The 12,326-nt window shown below is 37.2% G+C and overlaps 2 protein-coding genes across 5 annotated transcripts; both read right to left on the minus strand.

Moving 5' to 3' along the window:
* Positions 1-282: 282 nt before the first annotated feature.
* On the minus strand, positions 283-3,996 carry LOC103999954 (acyl-coenzyme A thioesterase 2, chloroplastic). 2 transcript variants are annotated; one of them, XM_009421863.3, is made up of 5 exons: positions 3,082-3,996; positions 2,067-2,247; positions 1,155-1,642; positions 755-883; positions 283-664 (listed from the first exon to the last, which is right to left on the minus strand). In XM_009421863.3, the coding sequence occupies exons 1-5, from the start codon at positions 3,910-3,912 to the stop codon at positions 521-523; spliced, it is 1,773 nt and encodes a 590-aa protein (XP_009420138.2). In that variant the 5' UTR covers positions 3,913-3,996; the 3' UTR covers positions 283-520. The 2 variants fall into 2 exon arrangements, with proteins under 2 accessions (XP_009420138.2, XP_009420137.2); XM_009421862.3 differs by having other exon boundaries at positions 1,155-1,645.
* Positions 3,997-5,129: 1,133 nt separating this feature from the next.
* LOC135624425 (probable thiol methyltransferase 2) lies at positions 5,130-11,989 on the minus strand. 3 transcript variants are annotated; one of them, XM_065128020.1, is made up of 8 exons: positions 11,722-11,989; positions 10,008-10,138; positions 9,398-9,484; positions 8,758-8,828; positions 8,576-8,675; positions 6,447-6,493; positions 6,217-6,295; positions 5,130-5,404 (listed from the first exon to the last, which is right to left on the minus strand). In XM_065128020.1, exons 1-8 carry the CDS (start codon positions 11,966-11,968, stop codon positions 5,351-5,353), a joined length of 816 nt encoding a protein of 271 aa, XP_064984092.1. In that variant the 5' UTR covers positions 11,969-11,989; the 3' UTR covers positions 5,130-5,350. The 3 variants fall into 3 exon arrangements, with proteins under 3 accessions (XP_064984092.1, XP_064984091.1, XP_064984093.1); XM_065128019.1 differs by having other exon boundaries at positions 8,758-8,858; positions 11,722-11,988; XM_065128021.1 differs by lacking the exons at positions 5,130-5,404; positions 6,217-6,295; positions 6,447-6,493 and adding an exon at positions 6,565-7,494 and having other exon boundaries at positions 8,758-8,858.
* Positions 11,990-12,326: the final 337 nt, after the last annotated feature.

Here is a 12,326-nt window from a genome sequence, read left to right on the forward strand (position 1 = left end):
AACTATCAGTTGAGACTAGAGCATCTGGTAGGCTACATAGCAGCAGAGATTCTCACCAATGCTGAAAATAGGAGTCATACCCCCTCTAATTGGCAGCAGAAGCAGCAGCTGCAGATCTCCTAATTGATAGATTTCTCATTTACAAAACACTAAAAGAAGAATCATAACACACAAAGAACAATAAACAACACCAAATACATTGATAAATAATACTGAGAATGAGGCGATTAATTTTCCTTGAATCTTGCATCCCATAGGTCACAGCAAACAAGTTTGCCAACAGGAAACAAGGGGTAATTAAACTTGATTTCAGAAACTACTTCCTTGCTTTTACAAATTTTATTCGGAAAAAAGTTGCGGCAAAAATGTTTATACGTAACAAAGCCTTATAAGTTGCTGTCGAATTATGTTAAAGACAGTGACATTCCTAAATGGTGTTCAATCTTATTGCATAAATATATGGATGTGAACTGGCAGAAGACAGTCTGGCCATTCAAATGGCACATGCCTATGTATATAGTTAAGCAAATATTTCCTCCGCATCCATTCGCTCGAGTACACGACGGGCTTCTTCTTCTGTGGCAGGAACTACATTGCGAATCTTTAGTCCATTCTTTAGGGCATCAGGATTTACAGTAAAAGTGAAGTAGAACATGTTTGATATCTGCATCAGGCACACAGACAAGGTGACGCTACTCATGAATTCAAGTTGCAATTGAATACTACAAATCACATGCTTCTTCGATTGTCTTACCTCACTGGTTCGAAGCTCAGGTCTCGTTACATGAGCAACAACTTCAACGTTGATCAGAGGCTGTGCTGGGTTCTCTAGTTGTGTATAAAGAACACAAGATTTAAGTCGAAGGAAGTCCCCCACGTCAACCTGAGTAAGTGTAATAAATGATTATGCTATGAACATGTCATTTCCAGTGTAGCAAAATTTTGATCTATGTATACATATAGTGTCATGCATACACATACAGCTAGTGTCGAGTGCTCGAATATTAGACAGATAACAGGTATAAGATTCACTGTATACATCCATCGTGAGTGAGATGTTCCTTGGTTATGTTGAAGTGAAAGGGAAAAAAGTTTGATAATGTACACAAAGAAAAAATATCAGATTCAGTAAAGATGTAAGACTTGCTACTCACAGGTTTTAAGAAATCAACATGATCCACTTCAAGAAAGCATGGCATCTGCCCAACAAATGCATAAGCAGTCGAAAATGCAAGTTCAAATGCTAGGTTCATCAGAAACCCGCCAAAAATACGACCATGGAGATTCCTTTGTTGAGGTTGGCAGATCAGTGAATTCTCAAGTTTGGTATCCCTTATCAGAATGCTGTCTCTAGCTGCTAATGCAGGCAAATCACAGAACACACGCCCCTCTGCCAACAATGTCTTTAGCCTCTTTATATCACCATGTAAACTATGCCCACCATTCTCAAAAGTTCTTTTCTGTTCCTCTCGTTTGCCTTTTCGAATTTTATCCCTTGCTTCTGCTTCTTTAAAGAGCAACTTTTCTTGTTCAGTTTCCGGTAAAAGGCGGTTTACAGGAGCTGACTTTCCAGTCTTCGAGTCCCGTGCAACGAATATGAAAGTTGCTGTCAAAGCCGATGGATCTGATGATTCAGAGTTATCTGCTGCACAGTGCACCATAATGAAAGTCAGCAGAGGAAAGGCAGGGTGATTTAGTGCACTAAACGTGCTTGATACCTGCATAAATTTGTAGAACAAAGTTTTAAGAAAATAAATACTCATGAGATAGGAGATTATAAATTTTTGTTTTTCAGACTGCACTGGAAATGGGCAGCAAGCTACTGGGTCTATCATTATAAAGATATGGGAACTCGTGGACAGATAATTGCCGGAGTTTGTAACTTCAGATAGTGAACAAAAAAAAGTGAGGAGTTCATGATTATGGCTAGCGATGAGCCTCCCTAATTATATATATTCCCATACAATTACTAGAGGACATACTACAAGACCGATAAATGCCCATAAAGAAATGAGACTACAAATGGATATTTCCATTTGCTTATCAAATAGAATCATTCCAAATACCTTGTTGATGAGTCTGGGTAACTTCAATCTGTATCTCAATGGATGATCGACCAGCCCATGTGACGGCACCTGCTATCTTTAGGTCAGTGTCTACACGCAATGGCTTCTTTAGAACCATCTTATCTACCGAGGCAGTGACCAACAAGAGGGGCCTTGTGGTGCTATCATCATCAGAGCAGTGCTGGCCACATGCAACAAATGCACTTCAAAAACTTACATATAAATGCATTATTTCAGATAAAATCAAACTTTCAAAAACTTCACAGAAATGACCAACAAGTTTGGCATGATGTAAATAATAGTATAACAATTCTATATCCAAGAAGCACATCAGAAGATCTTGTTTAATTTACAAAGCTCTTTAATCAAATGTTACATTCTGAATTGTTACACAGCAAGCCATATAGTTTTCCATAAAATTTCCTCAACCACACCAGGATACAGTAAATTATATTCCTTTACTATATAAAATTCCATCATACTGAAAGGTAGACTTGAAATGACAATTGTACAACAATCCTTGTAACTAGCAACTCTCACAGCAGCGTTTGTCTAATATCATGACACATCGTAATGGGCGAGTTAACCATCAAAGTAGGACTTATAATGCATTTCTAAGTGTTTTGTGTAGCTTCATTTACTTGGAAGTTGGAAGCAAAAAAGGATTAGCCATTTTACCATGAAGCAAAAAAGATGGAAGCAAACACTAATAATGTATTTCCAAGTGTTTTCTGGTTTCTACTCACAAAAAGAAACTGAATCGATAACGATTTTTCCTGCCAATGAACAAATATAAAAGTTGCCTATGGTTTATTTATCCATTTTACCATGAAACATCATAATAGTTTCTAAACACTAAGAAAAAGTTAATTCTGCTGATGACAAAGTACCCAAACCTCAAGTGAAACTTAGATGGGGCAATGAATACACTTGGTATTCTTCTTTTCGATGTCAAGCTTCATTTCAAGTATAGATGATAACCAGATATCCATAGAGACTCGAGTCTAGTGGCTACCTTCACAGAAATGGTGCCGGCAAGTGCGTCGAGATCCTCAAGCAACTTCCCGATCCTGACCTCATTCCATGGATCTCGGTACTGCTCCCTCAGGATGTAATCACTCGAAAAGTTGTAGATGATGTTCGTCCTGCTCTGGGATGGCGTCCTCGTCAGCAACTCCGACTGCGGCGGCCCTTCCTTGGAAGGGTCAAGAAGCCTCTCAAAGATGCTCGAACGCGCTTCCCAGAGAGCATTGGTCACCGGGGAGTGGTACATCCCCGGCCACAAGCTAAGCGGCTTCCTGATCGATGAGCTCGCGTCGATGTGCGGGGGAGACTCATCGAACGGCGACGCGAACGTCGAAACGACTTGGATCGGCGAAGGCGAATCTGGAGTCATGGGGCCGGGAAACGGTCGTTGAGGTGGTTTTCCAGCAGCAGAAGACGACACGAACCTGATCTGAGAGGTGGAACGGGGCGATTTCGGATCGAAAAGGTTCGATCTTTCAAGACCTCGAGCTGGTCTCGCTGCTTTCGGATTGAAAAGACGCCATCTTGGGATCAATTGTGGCACTAATTCGGAAAAGGCAGACGAGAATTTTGGTTGGGAGGAAGAACAGAACGGTCCGGGGGAAGAATAATCCGATCTTGGTGAAGACTTGGGGTGGTTGAAAAGGGGGGATTCGGGGAAGACTTTGGATGGGGATGGTGGAAGAATGGGTGAGGGATTTGGAGGGCGTTGACTCGAAGATGGAAAGTTAGAGTGGCGTGAGGGCGAGGGTTTGATTTGGGTGAAGAAAAGTGTGGCGATGGGGAGGTGCGAGAAAGCCGTTCTTTGGGAATGTTTCATCGTCCAGTGAGAGGAGGAATGGGAGATTGGTGTGAAGCCATACGGGAGAGTTCGTTAGGGAATGGTCGGTGGGCGAAGAAGGTTGGTGTGAAGCATTTAACATGCTCCAAATATATTGGAACGGGTGGTGGGTGGTGGGTGGTTGATGGTATCTTTCAATACCAATTTAACGAAAATTTCATTGTTTTCCCCCAAATTAACAGACATCACTATAATTGCTCAGGCGATTTACCAAGAAAAATCCTTTGGCTGGCATAGATTACCTAAAAGAGTATCATCAATCTTCGATATTTTTATAAAGATCTAATATTAATTTGTGTTTTTTTTTTTCTGAATCAAACAAAGAAAAAATAAAAATCTCACTTTTTAGATTTTCTTCATAATTCTCAAAAAGTAGTACTCTTTTTTTTTTTACATAATACTTGAAATATATATTTTTATTTTCTTATGGACCGATCCATAAGGTAAATCAATTTAATTATAATATTTGTATATTATATTATAGTATTTTTAATAATACTGAAAAAAACTATTAATATAATATTTTTAATATTATGGACCTGACTCAAATGGCCTTTCTCTGGAGAGAGAGAGAGAGAGAGAGAGAGAGGCCATGAAGCATTTAAGCCAACCCCCAACCCATCCTGCCATCAGAATACAGAGGAAGAACAGTGCAAGATCTGCCACCCTCGAGCTCTGTAGATTCATCAAAACCTAGTCAAAACGCAGCATGCCAATGTCATGTTGACGTGCCGCAGCAATGATGACATGGCTGAGCTTTGCATGGGGCCGGTTCTTGTACACTTGGCTGTGCTATCCATCTCCATGTGTGCCATCTTCCTGCATGCCAATGGAACAATCTTGATGTATAAAGCTCACACAATTAGCATAAATCCCTGGTGCGTTAGGAAGTATAGTCATTGAAGGCAGACAGATGAGAACTCTTCAAATGAAACATCTTCAACTCTTAGATGCGGAGTATTATTGAAAGGCCTCTCTAAACTGCCAATGCTTGAGAGGAACAGCAAGAGGAGAGTCATTCAAACTAGTTATCTTCAGTGCTTTCATCAAAAGGTAAAAGAAAAAGAAACACAGCTACCAGAGATGAAATTATGTCTTGGATCTAACCATCTCTTAATACAATGGGTATGGGATCAGAAATGATTGCAGGTGAGACAGCATGAGAAGGATTCATTCTACCAACTTGTGCTCCAAAGTGATAACAAGCTCCACAACATGAAATTGAAACTTAAAGATTATCTTTCGCATACATAAATACTGGAATGTCGCATTTAAATCTGGTGCCTGATTTTTTTTTTTTTTTTTTTTTGTGTATACTAGGCTAATAAAACCACGAACAGTTGTGCCAAGAATGGTATGAGGAAGAAAACAATCAATGTCCAGTTATTGTGCACTGAGGTCTCCCAATAATGCCTTGTTATAACAATGATTTGTTTGAAAGCCGCTTCCACCTCCCAAGCTTCTCATTTCCCTGAAATGTTGTAATGAAATTTCAGAAGCTACACGAAACAAAAATTAGTTTCTGAGCTGGTCCCTTCAAACAAAAAATTGAAGTTGCAAACCAGGGCAAAAGTCAAAGATTACTGGTTTGTTCATAGATTAGTGTATTTACCTTGTATTTAGCTCACATATCGACAAAAACCTCTTGAGTACTTTACATCATACGAAACAAAATGAAGAACTACATTTAGACAAGCTCACAGTTGACTCATGAAAGAGACAAACAAATAGTCCAACAATTTTCCAACAGTTTCAACATAAATGCCTTAATATCTGTAAACTGTTAATTAAATTGCCATGCAACTTAAGAAACTCATGAACTCATATCCTTACCCACTGCCTAGGCATCTGCCACCTTTTTCTTTTGTCCCCTTATGAATGTTTGAAGGATTTTATCGAGCTTCCTAGTGATTTTCTCTCAGCAAGTTTTTAGGAGAAGCCACCTGAACTCCAATCCTTTAAACATAAATAGGACATGGTCTAAAAATGTAATTTGTGTGGATGTAGACAGTAACATCAACCACCACCAGAGGCCTTGATGTCACCATTGCCTACAACTAGAGATTTAATGACTTAACAAGTTTAAGTCATAGGATAGCCACAAAGGGATACAATTGCAAGGGTGCCCACAAAATTAACAGGTAAGAAAGAACCCATTTAGGCTCCTAAGTGGCTTCCTTGTATGAGCTCCAGCCTGGACATGTCCCAATATCCAGAATGCGCACAGGCAACATACCAACATGTCTAACTAAAGATGATATTTGCTATAAAATGTGAGCACACCTTGCGTGGCTTGACTGCTAGCTCATTGTCTTCAATTGAGAGTGCTTTGAAACCCACAGGATTCAGTACCTGCTCATAGCTGCAAGTGAGAATTGTTAGTGATTGAAGATCACATTAAGTGAAAAGAAGTCTTATATATATATATATTTTTCTGCTATAAAAACATGAGATGCACAGTGCTTCTGAAGTTAAGAGTACAATAAGGACGTTACACAAGTAGAGACACTTACTCAGCTACAGTTGTATTGTATGGCGGTCCTCCTTCCTGGCCACTGATCTGTGACACACATGTTAACACAATGTAACTCAAACAATCTTCTGTTACAGCTACAAACATATATAATATACAGTTAATAGATATCATGGTCTTAAATCCCACTCCATGATAGTAAAGTTAACAAAAGAAAATTATTATACTATATTTTAAAATATCATCTACAATATCGTAAAATAGATTATTAAAAATATAATAACATTTTAAAAATAGGGATAACATACTAGCTTTGCTTTCACCTTCATCCCAGATTCATCACACCTTAAGAAGCTTTCATTTAATAACCTTCTATTACCAAGATCAACTTCGTGATCAATGCATGTCAATTTCAAATGAAAACAATAAGAATTTACAATTTTTGTACTTACTTCAAGATTACAGACAAGCAACAATAGATGTTTTAATTTGAGCATTAACTTCTGCCACAGTCAAAACTAATTGGTTATGTAGAGATAGGAATGTAGAACCTAATAATAAATTCTAGGAATATTTACTCCTAGAGTTATTGTTGAATTATTGTTCCATATGCTCGAAAATTTACTCTCTTCATTTTGCAGATAATACCATAAACTTTGTGGAGCTAAACAACATACAGCCATAAACTTAAAACTCATTCTTTAGTAGAGGATTATAAAATGCAACTTAGAACATCTCCCTCTATCTTCTTTTCCATTTCTTCAAATATCGGACTGCTCTTCAGCCTTTTACATTTAATTATTTAGGGAGATCCTCCAATGTCTAATATCTTAATTTGGCTTGCATTTGAAACCAAAAATTGCTATGTGATGCTCTTGATCAAAATTTGCAGCTCCTCTTAAACCCAATAGACATTCACTTTAATTGTCTTTTGGCATCTGAGATCTGGAGGATGGTTGATGTCTGGTGTAAGATTCCTCAGGTTCCATCCTCACTAATTAATTAAGCTGGATCATGAAGATTCAGCTTTGTTCTAGTGTCTTGGAGTTTGCCTTGTATGGCTTTGCCATGCTGCTATTCTGTATGTTCTGAAAACCCAGAAGGTCAAAAGATTTTCATAAGCATTGAACAAGAACCTGAATACTTAATAATATAAAATGATAGATTGATACTTTTCATATATAATTAATATTTTGAAGAAGATATTCCAAAGATTCCTACTCTTTCTTCTATCCTTAAAAGATCAAGCTGCTTGAAGACATTGAATTCATTTTTCCCCTCTATTTTTTGTTTTCTCTCCTCTTCTTTCTCTTATTATTTTCTCTATCAACTCTTTCATTTTCTCAACGAAATAAAATGGAAAAATCTTTTACCTACCATTTGCCTTTAAAAAAAAGGCACTTCACTATATATAAGTCTGTCTTAAAAAAAGTTCAGTAACAAATATGGATCTCAATCCTATAGTGCAAATCAGCAAATTTATATAACAATTTACCAGGTGAAAATACCCTTTTTTTGCATTAGAAGATGAAGAACAATGGTAACTAAAAAAAACTGCATTTCTCTCTCTCGATGTCTCTCTCTTATCTTAATAAGTACTTTTATGCCTCACAACAAAAAAGCCATTCTATCCTTATATTAGGGATCGTACTGCATAAATCCAATAAGCCATTCTATCCATACCAACAATTTGGGTCAGTTAACACATTTATACATGTTATCAGGTACCAATCCATGATCAATGGCCAATCCAGTAATGCTAATGGATACAAAATAAGGACTAAAATAAAATTTTGGATCCAGGTTTAAATTGAGTTTCCAGTAATGGACTCCCTTGTCATCTCTACCTTATGGATGAAAAGGGATTTTGTATTCTATAGCACAACACAAAGGAAAAAAGCTGTTGAATTTCTTTAATAGATTTCTACCTAAAAACTAGTTTGTGAGAAAAGTCCGTAGACCAGGTCATACTACCTTAACATCCTGCACATGTAACAGATGATTGACATTCTGTCATTTACTACAAAAAAAAAAGGAAAAAGGAAAGACGCTTAAAATCCTGCAGAATAAATGGAAGGGTCATAATTATAAAAATTGATGGTCATTGTATACATCAAAGCATGTTGCGTTTCATAAATTCCATCATTCACAAATACAAAAAGGCCTCACCAGATATATCAGTGTTATAAGCTCTCCGTCAGGTTTTAAAATCTCTTGAATTTTCTGTGCCCAGGCTGGCCTCAAGCATGGGTCAATTGCACAAAAGAATCTGCCATTTATATTTTGAAATATGATCTTCCTCTAGGAAGGATATAACAAATTGACATATAAACATGATTCTGAAGACTTACGTATAATCAAAGATAAGATCAAACTTCTCTGTTGGCTGCCAAGTGAAGAAATCTGCTGCCATGAAGGTGAACTGGTTTGCATTTGGTAAAAAGGAAGACAACTGAAATTGCAGTTACAAGAAAATTCAAACTTGAAAGATCTATCATAAGAAGACCAAAGCTTTGGAGCAATTGACAAAGGAAGGCATGTTCCAAATGTTTTGGCTGTTTAGGCACAAGGAAATCATCTTTCCATCAAGATGTTTATTGTTTGAGCAAATGAAACAAGGCTATTGCATTTTTGTGCTTTTGAATGTATAAATATGCAGTTCCATTCTTCTCAGTAACTTCTATTGAAGTAAGATGATTGCCGAAAAGCATAAAATACATATACAGCACAATATCTGTCAGGATCATAAGTAAATAGAAATTAGCCAATTACCCTATCATTTCAGCTTCTGATCTTTCCTTAATTTTCCTTCATCTTACATGCTTTTCCCATTTTCCACCAACTTCATTCATTTTTATTATTTATTGCAAAGTACCAGATCAAAGCATGGGCATTCAATTTAAACATCTCTACTTTAATAGGCTCTGAATGCATAAGTTGCTGAACCCATATTATATTAGTATTATATTACTCTCTTTATCAAAAACATACCTCTTTTGCTTTCTCAACAGCACTAGTTGATATATCCAAGCCTACAACATAGCGCTCAGGGCCAGCAATAGCAACCACATCATACCCCTATATTTAAAGAACAAAAGAAATACTTCAATCATTAAAACTAGACCAGCTAAGTTCAAATTGTTAACTTTGAAAATTAGCAGTTGGAAGATCTAGATGAGATGTAACCCAAACAGATAAGAATCAATTTCCAAGATGAAAAAGGTTCCATTTAACTTTACTGATCGTGATAATAAATAACACCATCAGTAGCTCCTTTCTGCAGAGTGCAGACTGCTATGGTCAGGGACATTAGCATATATGCTACCACAGTTAGCACACAGAATTTCCAAATTTCTTGTTCAAAATATATACAACATCATTTCCATTAGTAAAACTAATGTATTTTTAATTAAAAAATAACCTGATATCCTTGTCTGGTTTGTAAGCATTAGGATATTCTAATAGAACAAGAGCTTCAGGGAAATGTTCTACTCTGAATTAATCAACAAAACTATAGCTAAAGTGTGACAAAATATCAAATTTGAACAGAGAATGTCCTTCTAGGAACTTAATGCCAATTATACAAGGAAATAGGCCTTACACTGCCACATCCAGGAACAAGAACCCTGCCTCTTGGAAGAGACCCAGTTCTAACAAGTTGCAAAACTGCAGGTGTTGCCTGTCCCAAATCCCATGGGGTCAGTCCTTCCTCCCAGCATTTTTCCCAGCCATCTGATCATTAAAAACCATTTATGTAAATAAACTCACATTACATCTTTAAATATATACAGTCTGTACATATTGAATATAGTGAAGGAAACATATGGTTAGTAAAGAATTGTACATGATTCATGCTATCGATCTATGATGCCATTTGGGGTATCTACCGAAACTTGAGTAATATCAAGGAAAATCATAACATTGATGGTGCTAAGATGTCTGCTCTAATATTACATCCAGTTTACCAACAGACAACTTCCTTGTATGCTATGTATATACACAATTATAAGCTAATATATGTTGTTCTAACTTTTAGGAACATCAACAGAGTTTTAAGCCCATTAGTTGCTGTTGTTTGGCAACATATTTGTCCAAGTCTTAGTTGCATTTCACATAATTACTTAAAAAACTTTCTTTTCAATTTCTATAATTCATTAAACTTCCAAAAAGTTAATGTCAACTTAATTTTAAAAATAAAGTAAAATATGTGCATTCAATACCACAAGCAAAAGGATGCTTGTATTCTGAGGTTATAGTGTCCTGAAAAAAGGAACTAAAAAAGGTACTCTAGACTAAGTGATATTAAGAGAAAGAAAAATACGTATAAAATAAGTATTTCAACATATATAGACATGTATATATATATACTAATGCCTTAAACCTCTAATGTCACTTTTTTAGCTTCCTACAAAACCTATGACAAATATTAGAGCATTGTTCCAGGTTGTACAAGTATGACCTTATAGTGCATCATGAAAAGGTCCTCTTTTGTTTCAGACTTACTGAATGGGAAGTCAAGCTTTTACTAGGTTGAAACATATTGTATTAGAAGTTGGGAACAGATTTGAAGTTAAAGCTCAGTGATGATATATCTGAGTCATACAACCATGTCAAAAATGAAGGCTACCGCCATAGATAAAAACAAGAGTAGGACTCTGTTATAACACCAACATAGACACCAAGACTTGCTTGTTAAAGTTTGAGATCAAACCCAGTAATATTCTTTTTACTGTTAAATGCATTTGTCGTCTGAGGTTTTCTTGAATGGATTGTTGGTAGAACAATCAAAGGTCCACCACCACATCCACGATCAAACAGAAAACAAAGTAACGATGGACAAAGCACAGATAACTTGGACTTTTACATGGTTCGGTCTTCCCGCAGGCGATACAGGACAAGCATCCTCATTTTCACTGTCAACAGAGAGAGAACCACGATATTTAATTATTAACCCCACAAAGAACTCAATTATGGTCAGGTTGATAATGAGCAAGTTATCCCATCAAGTCAAGTTTGTGCTGAGACCCCGCAGCCCCGGTGGCTTAAGTTGTAGGTGTCAATGTTTCGGCATAACAACAGCGGTCCAAAAGAATCCGCAGTGTCCATGCTAAACCTAACGCATAAATCATAGTTAAACCCCCCAAAATAAGGTCTCCTAGTGAGGGAAAAATAGTTTCTTGGTGAGAAAACCCCCACAAAAGGGGTTTTTTTTAATCTGGTGACAAAGAGCCTCGAATCACCGACAGCACTGATCGAGATGGAGAGGGCAATCTTGAAGAAGGATATCCAAATATGAAAGAACAAAGAAGATCAACCTGTTGCATCGTCGTTCACGAGTCCTCGAATCATGACCACCTTGGGGTTGGAAGCCGGATCACGGGCTGGGTTCTCAGCTCCGCCGTCCGTCGCCATCCTCGCCACCATGGCCGGTGCCGGGACCCTGAGGCGATTTATAGCCGTCGGTAGCCGCGGCAGTCTCGGCCGCCGTATCCAAGGCGCCCCCGGAACTCGTGGCGGGTGACGCGCGCGCTGACATATGCCTACCCGCAAGAAGGGAAGCATTCGCTGCTCATTGCGTCACCCATTACACACAATCCTCATATATTTTAGGCAAAATTGCATATTAAATCCATAAATATTTATGGGTAATTTATCAGAAAAATCTCAGTAATTACTTTGTACCGAATGATACCCGCATAATTAATTTTTACCATTATTATTATTATTTTTTATAATATAGTTGAACTAATTTGTTTAAAGCCATAACATTTAATTTGAGCATCATCGTTTGGGGTAGGACGGTTCAATCGAGTCCCATCGAGTATAATCAATGAACCATCAAATCAATCTGAATTTTTTCAAGACTATTTGTACATGAGTTTTAAGGTATTTAATTTTTTTTAATTTTTATGATTTTAAG

This window comes from Musa acuminata, chromosome BXJ2-10, assembly GCF_036884655.1.
Source record: "Musa acuminata AAA Group cultivar baxijiao chromosome BXJ2-10, Cavendish_Baxijiao_AAA, whole genome shotgun sequence".
Classification (NCBI taxonomy): Eukaryota; Viridiplantae; Streptophyta; class Magnoliopsida; order Zingiberales; family Musaceae; genus Musa; species Musa acuminata.